Here is a 14,313-nt window from a genome sequence, read left to right as displayed (position 1 = left end):
ACTCTTGTGCTGTTTCTTCTCATTTCAGCCTCAGATTTTCAGACAGAAAGCAGAGCTTTAAACCATAGCGGCAATGTGCACGAGGAATTTCTGGGTAACATTTTCTTGTTAGGATCTTCAGCCTTTATTGTCTGTTTTCCTGAGTTTGTTCTATTATTGGTTTCACTGTTCAATTACAGAGACGTTAATGCATGGAAGCATGAAGCTGGGGAAGAATGAGGCATCTTATACTCTGCGAAAAGGAGGAAGAGGAGGAGGAGGACGTTCTGGCTTTAAACGTCGTCATTATCCCCCTCACCGTCACCGCTCTGCAACTTCATTATTACAAGTTCCATTACCTCTCTCTGTTGCAACCTTCGCTTTCATCTTCGTTCTTCTCTTTAACTAACTCTTTCTGTGTGTTCTAAACCAAGGAATCTTGCTGTCATCTTCGTTTGTGTCCCCCACCCCTCGTTTTAGGATCCTTGAGAAGCATCTTTGTTTGTTTGTGACTTAGGTTTGTTTGGTTCCCTACTTTAAAATTTCCACAACTTTGTTATGTTAAGTTGTAATCCTTCTTCAATATGATGAATAGATGGATGCTTTAACATCTCGTGTTCCCTTGAAGAAGCACAGAACAGAGCGCAGCAACGTGACTGTCAAATCTTTGACAGTTTTTTTTTCCTCTGTGATTTAACACGCATTTTCCTGTAAAGAAAGGAAAACTAGTGAACAAACGAGGTATGGAAAATTTGAAATCATGAAGTGAACATTCATTAACAACACAGCAGCCAAAAACAGAGCCGAAACATTGTATATATTAAGGGGAAAACAGAGTATATGTCCCTGAAACAAACTCAACTTATTTCTTCTTCTTGTTCTTGTTCTTCTTCTTTTCCTTTTGATTTTTAAATAATGGGATTGGTTGGTCGAACTCATAATGGGGATGATCAAACCCATCTATGAATCTGTCATCGTAATGGATTATATCCATGAGACTTGGTCCTTTAGCCCCATTTTTAGGCTGTTCACTTGGAGAACAAGCTATATTTTGGATTTGGGTCCTCTTCTTTCTATATTTGTTTTTCCTCTCATCCCATTCCTATCATTAGATTAATAAATAAATACTAGTGCTTGAGATCCAATATTTTTATAAAACTATTATTTCTTTTATTTTCAAGTAGCCTATAGTTATAACATATATAAAGTATCAAGATTAAATTTTGATTAGTTTGATTTTATTTATATACTTTTTATGTGATACTATAATCGTAATTTTATAAATTACTAAATCTCAACTGCATATATATAAATTATTAAAAAGTCTTATGATAAATTAATAACTAATATACATAAAATGACAAGAAAGTCCATGCTACTTATTCTTCACTGAAAATTTTTTGTTGTTATATTTTTTTTACTTGTAACTTTGTAGTGATACTACCTCCTATTCAAATTATAAGATCTTTTTTGTAAACTATAAATAAAATCTTATAATTAACCAGAGGCAATACTTTCCATATAAATATTCTTTTGTATCTCTAAAGCTTTTGAAGTTGAAATCCGCCCGATCCTACGGAGTAGGGACTACGCACGTAGCATTGTATATTACTACCTCGGGTTCCAACTTCCAAGGAAAATTTGGTTTGGGCCAAAAAAGAATTTTTTAAAAAAATATTTTTATATATGTCGAAATAAAATTCTTTTCACATATTTATTTTATATAATATAAAATTACTTTTAAAATCATAGTTTGATTTTCATACAAATTTGGTTAACATAAAAAGCATTTTTAAAAAATATTTTCATAAGACAACTTTTTTCACATAGTTATTTCGCATGCTATAAAATTATTTTTAAAACCATAGTTTGATTTCTACCCAAACAATCATTAATATAAGATCTAGTTTGTAGTACAATTACTGCAAAGTAGATTTTATATTTAAGTCCCTAAGTAGTATCATATAAATAAAGCCAGAATTTCATACATGCCTCGCAGAAGCAACATAATTTCTAACGACCTCCAAAACATTATGAAATTTCATTGAACTTCCAAGCACCAAAATGAAATTAAATTTTGTAAGTAAAAAAAATTTATTGTCCTTACTCTAATCGTAAACAACCTTATTTTTCTTGTAAATTCTTGTATTCCACTAATGAATCATAACTCCCTAACTTATTATGAAAGCTTGCTTAACTTATAAATGATTTTACTCTGATTGTAAATAGCCTTGTTTTGCTCATAAATTCTAATATTCTACTTGTGAATTTGTTTTTCTTGTTTCTCTCTCTACAATATTATTATTTTCTTTTCGTTCTAAGAATTAATTTCACTTTATCTTTAAAAGGTTGCAATAAAATTTCAGACTTATACACCCAATTGGAAATAAAATTTCTACATGGGAGCTAAATGAAACTCTCCCTGTAAATAAATAGAAATCTTTGTTAGGGCCCACTTACCTTATTTGGTTGCAATTTATTAAATTTAATAAATAGGGGGTAGATTTTTTTGCCCCTTGAGAAAAGCCAAAATGATTTCCAATAAAAAGATAAGTCAGTGTGCACAATAAAAAGATAAGACAGATGCTCTAGTTACATAATCTAAAGAAATAATCTTGATTGCAAGTTATAAAAGAAACAAAAGAGAAAACTTGTGTCATCTCTAAAATTTCTTGCCAAATATTAATTTCTTCAAAGATTGCTGGCTTCACCATGATAAAGCTCTAAAGGATCTTTGCTTAAGGCCCCTGTCTATTGAAGAATCTGAGAGTGTTGTGATTGACTGGGTTAATCTTGGAACCTGGGATTTTCAGAGACTAAATGGGATGCTTCCTTCCGATATTATCCAGTGTCTTATTGGTGTATTACCACCAATGGATGCTGCTGGAGAGGATTTTATGACTTGGAAAGCTACCACTGATGGTAGTTTCTCCCTAAAAAGTGCTTACTCTTTATTTGGTTGAACCAGTCCCTGTTCATTTCGATCCAGTTTTCAAATTCATTTGGAAATGAAAAGGGGCAGAGTGAATCAGAATCTTTATGTGGAAGGTTGCTCATAATAGACTTCCCACTAATGAATGGAGGAGCCCCATGGTCGTCTTCATCACCACTCTGTGGATTCTGAAAACAAGAGGCTGTTTATGGTTGCATCTTGTTGACAACAGACATGTGAACCTGTTTTTTTCTCGTCGTCTCTTTTTGATTGGATGATTATGAACATGAAAGGTAATATTGATAAAGAATTCTCTGATGGATGATAGCCTTTAATTTGGGGTGTTTCTATACGGAAACTCTGGCTATGGAGGAATCAATTTATTTTCCAGGATAGTTTTGATAAACCTGTGTATCCTGCGACACTGATTCATCACACTTAGAGGAATTCTGTCATGAAATTTGAGGCCAAACGAAGTGCTGTTGACCCAGAAGATTGTTGTGTATCAGAATGGCAACCACTCCCAATAGATTTTGTCAAGCTGAATGTTGATGGAGCTAGTTCTAATTCTAACATGGCAGCAGAGCATGGTGGAATTCTGAGGAATTCTAAAGGAGAATGGATAGCTTGCTTCAATCATTCTTTAGGTCATTGTTCTGCTTCGGAGGCCGAGGAACGGTCTGTACTCAAAGGTTTAAACCTTGTTTGGGACATTGGTTCCCGAAGGGTTATCTTGGAGACACATGCCAAAAGTCTCGTAGCTTTGCTATTTTGCTGTCTTCTTCTAATGGCCAAAAAAAATTGCGGTTTGGTTTTTATGAAAAGCCAGGGTATCCTTAGATTACAATGGGAAATCAGAGTGCAATATACGCAATGCTATGGGGGGTAGTCCTGCTAAATGGGGCTTCTCTGATTCTTCAATAGAGGCTCCTTTTCACTGGAAATTCAGATTGGGCCTCTCTACGTGCACACATACCATAACTGAAGAGGCCCAATTCACACCAGCTACAAATAAACCGAGAACAAACATGCCCATATTTAATACCCGATAGAAAATGTCTCAAACATGATTATTTTGGATAAGAATAAGATGATACAAACATTACAAGACACAAGCCGAGATACTGAAAACAATCAGAACATGATAAACCATGCAAGACAATATAGTAAGATGAGTTTCTGATAGGACTTCCTTTGAATTTTATCTGTCCCCAAATCAAATAAGGATCATTAAAATACTTTTATCATCCCATTTCTTCTATCAAAATTTTTCTTCTCCTTCCCCTTCTATTGAATCATGACAACACTTTCGGTCAAGAAAACAAACAGAGAGAGAACCGTGACAACACCCAAACTTGGCTCTTTCTCTATCTTGCTGGATCAGGGTTACAATAAAGCTTAATTATGACATGACATACAACCACGACATGAGAACTTTCTGTCGGCTTAGCCATGATGTCCGCTTTTCTAGATTCTTCAACAGACACATATTTTCAGGGGTGCTACTTGAAAACTTTACAACTACGATTTCTTCTCTTCACAAAACCCAAACTCAAAATCTTTTTTTTTTTTTTCGTATCCACCAGGGTATCCATCGGAGCGAGCTCAATGACTAATCCCTCCGGTACTGTTAGGCCCATGATGGGGGTGACCCTCCCAGGCACGCTTACTCCATTCTCATCCCTCCAGGAATCGAACCCCAAAGGCGATGGTTAAGGGAACACGACTCCCTTACCAGTCTTGCCAGCGTGCACCGGTCCCAAACTCAAAATCTTGTTTACTAGCTGTTACGTCTTTTATCAATCAACTCGGTGTCTGTTTGGGTCAACATTTGCTGGCCCAAAAGTTGCTTAATTTTTGCTGAAACCCGTTTAGAAAAATAAGGCCTATTTGGGAGAGCTACTGAAGTATCTGGATTTCGGACCAAAAGCAACCCGAAACTTACGTTTAGAATAAGCTCACATGAGGAGCTTATTGAAATGAAAACCAAGCTTACTGGACTGTTGGACATGTTAGATTAGTTTTGTTTTTCTCACTCCTCCTCATTATTTCTAATCAGAAAGGGTCTCTCGTATAATATTCTCTCAGCCTTTGGATATCTTCATTCAGTCTTCAAGTGTATTTCAAAAAAAGAGAGTATGAGCGAGACTGTTGGACATGTCAAATAGTTATTTTTTGTTATGTTCTTTTAAATAGTTTTTTAAAATATATCCTTGTTTTCGCAAAAAGAGAGTATGAGATAGAGAAGTAAAAAAAATCAATAAAGTATATTTCAGAAAATAAAATAATAAATATATTGAGTATTAATTTTTTCATTTCTCTAATGTTTTAAAATTTAATTCACTCATTAAATTTCACTTCATATTAAATTAATTTAAATTCATTGTATTATGTAAAATTATTTTTTTAATCATGTCTTATTATTTATTAAAACTCATACATATTTTGATAATTTTACAAATAAACTTACTTTTATTAAATCATAATCCAAATAATCTTTTACCAATCTTACTTTTATAAACTAACTTTTTTAAAGTCTAATATAAACACAATTCATTTTACCCAATTTAACTTTTATCCAATCTTACTTTTTTATAAGTCAGATTGAAAATAATCTACTTTTTTCATCACCATTTCAAACGGATCCCTCAATTACGGTTGTCAAAACGTTCAGATGTTTTATAGTTCAGTATAACCAAAAAAAGATTATATATAAAATTTAAGTAATAACTCTAGATTTACAAGTTTCTTCAATTTCTTAAACTGAACTCATTAAAATTTTTATTTGGCTCTCATCCTCTTCATTTTCGTCATACAAAACAAACCATTAAATGTGGGTCTTTTTTTTAGCAGAAATTCAATTTTTTATTCCCTAATGTGAATTACTCCTCCAACCATGCAAAGTCGAGTTTTTGGAAAGTTATGTCATACACTATTGAATAAAAAAATTTTTTAGTTTTAAAATAGTTATTTTAATGAATTTAATTTAAAAAATTAGAAAAGTATTGTTAAAATATATATTTGGTTCTTTATTTTTATACAAAGTTTTAGTTTGATACATTAACTTTGAAAATTATATTTTTAGTTCTTTAACACTAAAATTATTGGTTTTAAATAATTTTTCTTAACAATCATAGTTGTTTTAAAAATTAAATATTGGCATTGGAAAATGTTTTATCAACATTCAAGATCTTAATATTATATTATTATTTTTTATTAACAGTTTTAAGGTTAACAACCTAAAAGTATACTTTTTATATTTAAGGGATTAAATTGAAATATTGTATAAAGTTAAATGACTAAAAGTATTTTTTTTTCTTACCTTATATCTTTTTTCATTAAAATTTTATAACCCAATTTCTGCTACTTTTTAATTCGAATTCAAGAAAATTTTCTTTTAACTCTTTTTTATTTTCCTCATAAAACAGTTAGTACCCGAAAATGTTTCAAAGGTGTTCAATTGAAGGATAATCTATGCTTGATTAAAAAAAAAATCCCTTCTTATGTTGGAGATTTTAACAATTAATAAGAATCCCTTGGTTATCTTTAAGTTTTGTAAAATAACCCACAAGATTCAAGTCAAGAAAGCGACATAGCACTAAAGGCATCATATTCTTGACTGTGCAAATTACGTAACAAGTTGTAGGAGCATAAGTTTTATTTATCCTGAACCACGCAGAAGACGATTCTTTCATCTTTTGTTCCGGAAAAGAAAGGAAAATGAAAAAGAAAAAGAAAAAGAAAAATTCCTTTTTTTCTCCACAGTGACAGTTTATTCCATGTGCCAATCACTGTCTTCATTCACTGTGTCGGACACTATTGGCGATCAACATCCTTTTCCAATCAAATTTCCTCCAAAAGTGGCCAATGGCCTATGAAAGCCCCCTTCCAAATAACCTCCATACGTGTCCCCATCTCTTTTATTCTGCCTTATGATTTATGAAGGAAACTACCTAAAAAGGCCAGAAACAGTATTATTACTTACCGGTCTTTAATATAAGATCCTGTTTAACTTTTATTTTGGTCCTAAATATAAGACCCCAATCCACTTTGTCTCTTATATTTAAACATTTTTTTCCAAAGTAGCCCTTTCTAACAATGATAGTTCTAATCTATACACTTGATTAGCAAGATATTTTAGGAAAGACAACACATATTTAGAACAAATAACTAATTCAACTTATTTTTTTAATCTCCTTAAATTAGTCAACTGGCTCTTAATAAGGACCAGAGATAGTACATTAGTAAGTTAATTTCCTGGACCCTAGAAAATTAAAAGCTTACCCTATTATGGTAATCTTAAAAAAAAATTAATCTATTAAAAAATTATGTTAGCATGTATAATTGTTATATTCAACATCTTACCGTAGTTTTCAAGTAACACCTAATATTTAAAATAATTTTAAACATATTTATTTTTAAAAATATTTTTCAGTAACAATAAGCACTCTACACTTATAAATATCAAATACTAGTATAAAATGTTTGAAGGGTTGAATGCATTAAAAATTATTTTAAAATATTAGATATTATAAAAAATTGTTTATTAGATGTGAAAAAAATTTAATTTAAATATTGAGAGTTACTTGTACTACTATATTACGTGCCTTGGAAAACCAAAGAATCAATAGGGTCAAGTCACTGTCACGGTGTCACCTGAGCCAACCTTGCTCGTCCAGAAAAGAGGGGAGGGGACTTATTTATGCACAGGCAAGGGGCAACGCTCAACACTCCCCCAATTTCCTCCTCAAACCCTAAGATGGGGTCAACAATTCTTGTGCTGTTTCTTTTCATTTCATATGCTGGAGCCATTTCAACCTCTGATTTCCAGATATTCTCCACTTCAGAAAGCAGAGCCTTAAACCACAGCAATGTGCAGACGCATCAGGAGTTTCTGGGTAAGATTGTCCTACCTCTTCAAGCACTCGCAATCCTTTATTGTTTGTTTCCTGAATCTGTTATTTGTTTTGTTTCACTGTTCAATGATAGAGAGATTATCGTATAGAAGCATGAAGGACAAGAACTGGTTGGGCAGAAGTTGAGGAAAGGAAAAATGAGATATCTGATACTCTACGAAAAGCACATGGAAGTGGAGGAAGGGGAGCACCTTCTGGTTCTGGTAGTGCAAATATTAATCGTCGTCCTCCCACTCGCAACTCTGCAACTTCATTATTACAAGCAACATCTTTGTGGGGCTCATATTTAACTCTTTCTGTAGCAAGCTTCGCTTTGATCTTCGTTTTCCTCTTCCGCTAACTGTTTGGGGGTGTTTCTAAGGAAGAAATCTTTCTGTCATATGGCGATTTTGTTTGTTTATTGCTTCTATTGTTTGCGTTTTTCTTTTTATGATCCTCCGGGAGCATCTTTGTTTGTCACTTGGCAATTTGATTCCCCTCTTTAAAATTTCCAGAATTTTCTTGTGGAAGTTGTAATCTTTCATATATGAATAGGTGCTTGAACCTCTCATTTCTGCCTATCATGTTCTCCTGGAGAAGCACGAGACAGAGTTCCCAGCAACCTGACTGTTAAATCATTCTAAAGTACGCCAGTTTTCCTCTAGTTTGACACACAAGCTCCTGGGAGAAAAAAAACAAGAAGAAGGAAAACTAGTCAACAAACGAGTTGATGCAGGTATATAAAAATTGAAATCATGAAACGAACATTCATTTAACAACATATCAGCCAAAAACAGTCGACACATCGTATACTATAAGGAACCTGCGAATTTGAACTGTCTCAGATAAATATTCAACAGTCTTGTCAGAATGAAACAAACTTAAGAGAGTGTACAGATTATTACACTAATGAATAGTTCACAAAGTCTAAATTATGCATAAGGTTCATTAAGTATCCAAGGGAGAAAAAACAAGAAAAGGAATTAAATGTGATATAACAATTCCTGAAACACTTTCATGTGGTCAGGCCTGAGAGCAATGGCGACAGACAAGCTGCCATCATCATTTGATGAACTTGGTATTATAAAAGACAGTCCCTCGTACGCAATCCCACCAGGTCCCATGAAAATAGGCCTTCCCCACCCAAAATCAGCATCATGTATTGGCAGCCTAACCCAACTGGTAATTCCAAGATTTGGGCACTTGAAAGTATGAGCCCCACGAACAAGAGCTTTAAGATCAGGTTGAAGCTCTAGATAGTCCAAAGCCGACCTCAGATACTCATTGTCCATTCTCACCAAAGCATTATGAATTTTGCTCGCAGCATACCAAGTTGGCTTTGACATGAGATCACCAGCAATAGCCATTGGTGTGGCTGTGAATATCACATTTCCAAAGTAACCTTCTGGCAGCTCTGGCTTCAATCTAGACCTTCCATCAGTAGCAATGTGCAGTTCGGTTTCTCGATCATGGGGTAAGCCACGCGCCTTGCACACGTTTTTCCACACATGGCCAGCCAACATCTCATAGGAGCTATAATTGATTGTGCTGCCATTTTCTTTGGACTTGGATTTCAGAACGTTCAGGTGATCAAGAGTCATTTTGAAAATAGACACTGCAGCTGGCGGTGCTGGGTCTGCGCCCGGTTTTGTGGGTGATGGTGGAAAGGAGGAGGGAGTGATCATGGCCTGAGGGGGTTTGTATTCGATGTGATCGAAAACCGGCCGAGGAGGGTCCTGAGCTCGAAGAAGGGACGAAGGGCAAGATCATGGCCACGAGCTATGTCTGACCATGTATTGATGAAGCGCAGACCTGAACATCCATCTGCTACATGATGTTGCATGCCTACTCCAAGTGACGCCCCTCCACATTTGAAATATGTTATCTAAAAAAAATAAACATGTGAGCAAGATTTTAGTTTGCATTATAAAGATGGATTTAGAATATTGATCCTATCTTGCTACGTGACTCGAATTAAATTTGAATTTGAAGGCTAACTTTGAATATGGACACTTTGTAAAAGTTAAAAAAAGGATGTCGGACTCGGACAAGGAAGGAGGGCGCAAGCTGAACTTGGACTCCTTTCTCACTGTATACTGTGCATGATGAAGGGTCCCCAGAAGCCATCCCATTGACCTTTTTAGGACATGCAAGTTACAAAACAAAGACACGTTCTACCATGGACAAATAAAAAAGAATAAAACTGTATCTAACACCCTAACATTATAGATGTATCTAATATTCTAATTTTATTTTCTAAATAAATCTAGTACCATGATTTTATTTATAGTGCATCTAATACACTGATGTTATTTTTTTAAATAAAGTATCTAACACCTTAAACTATAAATAAAATTAGGGTGTTGGATGCAAATTAAAATATAAAAAAGAATATAACAATATTTGACACTGTAACATTATTTTATAGGTGCATCTAATACCCTGATTGTATTTTCTAAATGCATCTAGCATCATGATTTTATTTATGGTGCATCTAATACATTGATTTTATTTTTTTAAATAAAGCATCTAACACTCTAAATTATAAATAAGATTAGGGTTATGGATGTAAACTAAAATAATAATATAAGGGTGTTGAATGCACTAAAAATAATATTAGAGTACTTGATGCACCATAAATAAGATTAGAGTATTGAATATAAATGATAAATAAGATCAAGGTGGTTGAAAAATAAGATTTTAGTTTGCATCTCAAGAGCATTTGAATTTAGAATCCCTTCAAAGGCCCAAACCTGCGGGTAGCCCGCAGCACCATATCTTATCATAAAAATAAATTGGATAGGAATTTTTTTTAATACTCCTCCGGTCTCAAATATAAGACCTACTTTGTAATATAAATAATATAAAGCCTATTTTGTAGTGTAAATGTAGGACTCTTTCTATTATAGTATCATCTCTCTATTACTTTTTTTTTCCTCCCTGCACTTTTCTTTTCTTTTTCTTTTTTTTTTTGGTCTAGGCCTATACTTCTTTTGAGTTTCAAGAGCCTTAGGTATATGTTATAATTGTGTTTCTATCATAATGACTTCAATTTGATAAGACTTCCTTTAACATAATATACCTTTAATCACTTATTTAATTATCAAATATGGCAATCGTTCTATTATAACTATTTTTTATTCTAATATAAAACCTAACTGACTAATTTAGAGATTAAAGAAGTTAGTTAAGTTAGTCATTTGTAGTAAATAGATGTTGTCTTCTCTAAAATAATCTTATTAATCATATGTGTTTGAATTACAAATCGATCGTAACTCCTTAACATATATGCAACTACTATAAGGATTATTTGAGGGCAAAATGAAAAAAAATATTAGAGATAAAGTAAACTAAGATCTTATTTTTAGGATCAAATTGAAAATTAAACTAACTTTTATATTAAGGACCGGAGGTAGTATAACAGCTATTTTGACTAATTTGAGTAGATTAAGAAAATTAATTAAATTAGTTATTTGTAACAAACAAGTGTTGTCTTCACTAAAATACCTTTGCTAATCATATACATTAGTTAGAACTATGATTTGATAAAACATTTAATATGTGTAGCTACTACAAGGATTATATAGACAAATATGAGAGACAAAGTGAATTAAAACTTTATATTTAAAACCAAATTAAATTTTAAATTAGTTATTGTACTACCTCCGATCATTAATATAAGATCCTGTTTGACTTTTATGTTGGTCCTAAATATAAGATCCCAATCCATTTGTCTATCATATTTACTCAATTTTTTCCAAAATAGTCCTTTTAATAATTATAGTTTTCGTCAACATAGTTGATTAGTAAGGATATTTTAGAAAATACAACATCTATTTATTACAAATAACTAACTTAACTTCTTTCTTTAATTTTCTCAAATTAGTCAATTGGTTTTTATAATTAGGACCAGAGGTAATATTAAAAACCAGAAGTAATATTCTAATAGCACGCTATCTATGGCAACCGTAAACCAAAAACAAGCACATTAAGCAAAATCTCTTCGCTCGCATCTCCTCGCCTCAAATCAAATTACCTACTCTGCCGTCCATTTCTTCTACTAAACATTTTCCCCCCTATTTCTTCCCTTCTATTGAACATGACAACACCCAAATGGAGTTCTATATCCTGTTGGATTAGGGTTACAATAAAGCTTATTAGATAACAACACCACATGATGACTTTCTGTAATCGGCTTAGCCATGATGTCCCCTTTTGTAGATGCTTCAAGAAGTATAGACTTTTATCAATCAACTCAATCCCGCTTGGCAAAAGTTAAGAGATTTTATAGTTCAATTTAATAATATATATAATTTAATTATTGATTGTTAACAAAAATTTTATTCAACAATGTATAATAACTTTGTCTAGCAAAAAGAGCTAGTTTATTATAATATGACGAATCAAGATTTGATTTTTCTGTTAGGAAATTTGTCTACATTTAATGCTTGATGGTACGTTTTTTATTAGAAAGGTAATTCATTAATCAAGAATATGTATAAGCACTACAAGTATAGAGGAACTGATTACAGAACAAAGTAAAAGGAGCTAACTACAATCAAGCAGCTAGAAACAACAAAGTTGATGCAAATGGTTACGAAAAAGTCTTTGCCTTCGTGACATGGTGGGAAAAAGAAATAGTCGCATTGGCTAGCTGATAGTTTTGGGTTCATTCCTTATTGAAAATGAGTGTATCACACGCATTCCATAGCTTCCAACATAACACTCCAAATATAACACATCATGTTTGATAGTACTTTAAACAGGTATTCAATAGAAAGAATATTTGTGCCTAATAAAAAAAATTGCATTCCTGTATTGGAGAATTTAACAATAATCCCTTGATTATCTTAAATTTTGTAAAATACTACAAGCACCAAAGGGGTCATATGCTGACTGCAAATTGTGTGTCAAGTTGTAGGAGCATCAGTTTTATCCTGAACCATGCAGCAGAGGATTCTTTTGTACGTTCCAGGAAAGAAAAGAAGGAAAAATCAAAAAGAAAATTCCTTTTATTTTTCTACACAGTGACAACTTTATTCCATGTGCCAATCACTGTCTTTCTCTACTGCGTGGGAAACTGTTACTGGTTACCATCCTTTTCTAATCAGAAAACCGCTAGCTTCTTTCCAAAAGAATCCAATGGTCTGTGAAAGTCCCTTCCATTCCAAATAGCTACTTTCCTCCTTACTTGTCCCCATTTCTTATTCCCCCTTATCAAGGAAGTACTTAAAATGGCCAAAAAAAAAAAAAGACTTGCACTATTACATCACTAAATTAATTTCTTCTACCCTGGAAAAATAAAAAAAAACTAACATTATTACGCTACTAATTTTTGTTTAAAAAAATTAATGTCTTGGCATATATAAACTCATTAATTTGGGTATTTTTATTTTCATCACCTTACAGTATTTTTTAATAACATCTAATATTATAAAATAAATTCTCGTGCAAATTTTATTCTAAAATGAAAAATACTTTAAAGTATTAGGTATACTAAAAATTACTTTAAAATATGAGGCAGTATTAAAAGAAAATACTTTAAATATTTGATGAACTAAGAATTAATTTAAAAAGATTAAATGATACTTTGAAAGAGTGATCAACGTAACCCTTTGATTCTCATCTCAAATTGTGTTAGGCCACAGAAACACCAAAGAATCAATCAGGTGCAAGTCACTGTCACTTGAGCAGTTGAGCCAACCTTTCTGCTTCGTTCAAAGTAAAACAGGGGACCTATTTATCCACAGGCAAGGCACCCTAATTTCCTCGTCAAACCCTAAGATGGGGTCAACAATTCTTGTGCTGTTTCTTTTCGTTTCATTTGCTCGAGCCATTTCAACTTCAGATTGCCAGACATTTTCCACTTCGGAAAGCAGAGCTTTGAACCACACCTATGTGCAGACGCAGGAATTTCTGGGTAACATTTGTTCTGCCTCTTCAACCACTTGAATCCTATATTGTTTGTTTCCTGAATCTGTTGTTTGTTTCACTGTTTCAATGATAGAGGGATTATCGTATGGAAGCATGAAGGAGAAGAACAGGCTGGGCGAGAAAGTTGAGGGAAAGAAAATTGAGATATCTGATACTCTACGAAAAGCACATGGAAGGGGAGGAAGGGGATCACCTTCGGGTTCTGGTGGTGAAAATATTATTCGTCGTCCTCCCACTCGCAACTCTGCAACTTCAGCAACGTGTTTTCGGGGCTCAAGTTTAACTCTTTCTGTTGCAAGCTTTGCTTTGATATTCTTTTTCCTCTTCAACTAATCCTTTGGGGGGGTGTTCTAAAGGAAGAAATCTTGTAGTCATATGGTTTTTTTTTTTTTTTGGGGGTTTATTGCTCCTATTGTTTGCGTCTTTCTTTTCATGATCCTAAACGGGCATCTTTGTTTGTCACCTAGCAATTTGATTCCCCTTTTTAAAATTACCAGAATTTTCTTATGGAAGTTGTAATCTTTCGGTATGGTAGGTACTCTTGAAGAAGCACAACACAGAGCTCCCAGCAAC

At 33.2% G+C, this 14,313-nt stretch overlaps 1 protein-coding gene and 1 long non-coding RNA gene across 2 annotated transcripts; one reads left to right on the top strand and one right to left on the bottom strand.

Moving 5' to 3' along the window:
* The first annotated feature begins 7,650 nt into the window (after nt 1-7,650).
* LOC114747898 (uncharacterized) lies at nt 7,651-8,385 on the top strand. The gene is made up of 2 exons (XR_003740420.1): nt 7,651-7,809; nt 7,901-8,385. It is a non-coding gene; the product is annotated as an uncharacterized LOC114747898 (long non-coding RNA).
* A 404-nt stretch (nt 8,386-8,789) lies between these two features.
* Nucleotides 8,790-9,491, bottom strand: LOC114747887 (shikimate O-hydroxycinnamoyltransferase-like). The gene has a single exon (XM_028936232.1). It carries the CDS (start codon nt 9,489-9,491, stop codon nt 8,790-8,792), a length of 702 nt encoding a protein of 233 aa, XP_028792065.1.
* Between the last annotated feature and the right edge of the window lie 4,822 nt (nt 9,492-14,313).

The sequence above is a fragment of the Neltuma alba genome, unplaced genomic scaffold (genome assembly GCF_004799145.2).
Source record: "Neltuma alba isolate B1F8T4 unplaced genomic scaffold, ASM479914v2 tig00005505_pilon, whole genome shotgun sequence".
NCBI classification, from domain to species: Eukaryota; Viridiplantae; Streptophyta; class Magnoliopsida; order Fabales; family Fabaceae; genus Neltuma; species Neltuma alba.
Note: the sequence above shows the minus strand (reverse complement) of the source record. Positions and strands in the feature narration are given on the sequence as shown.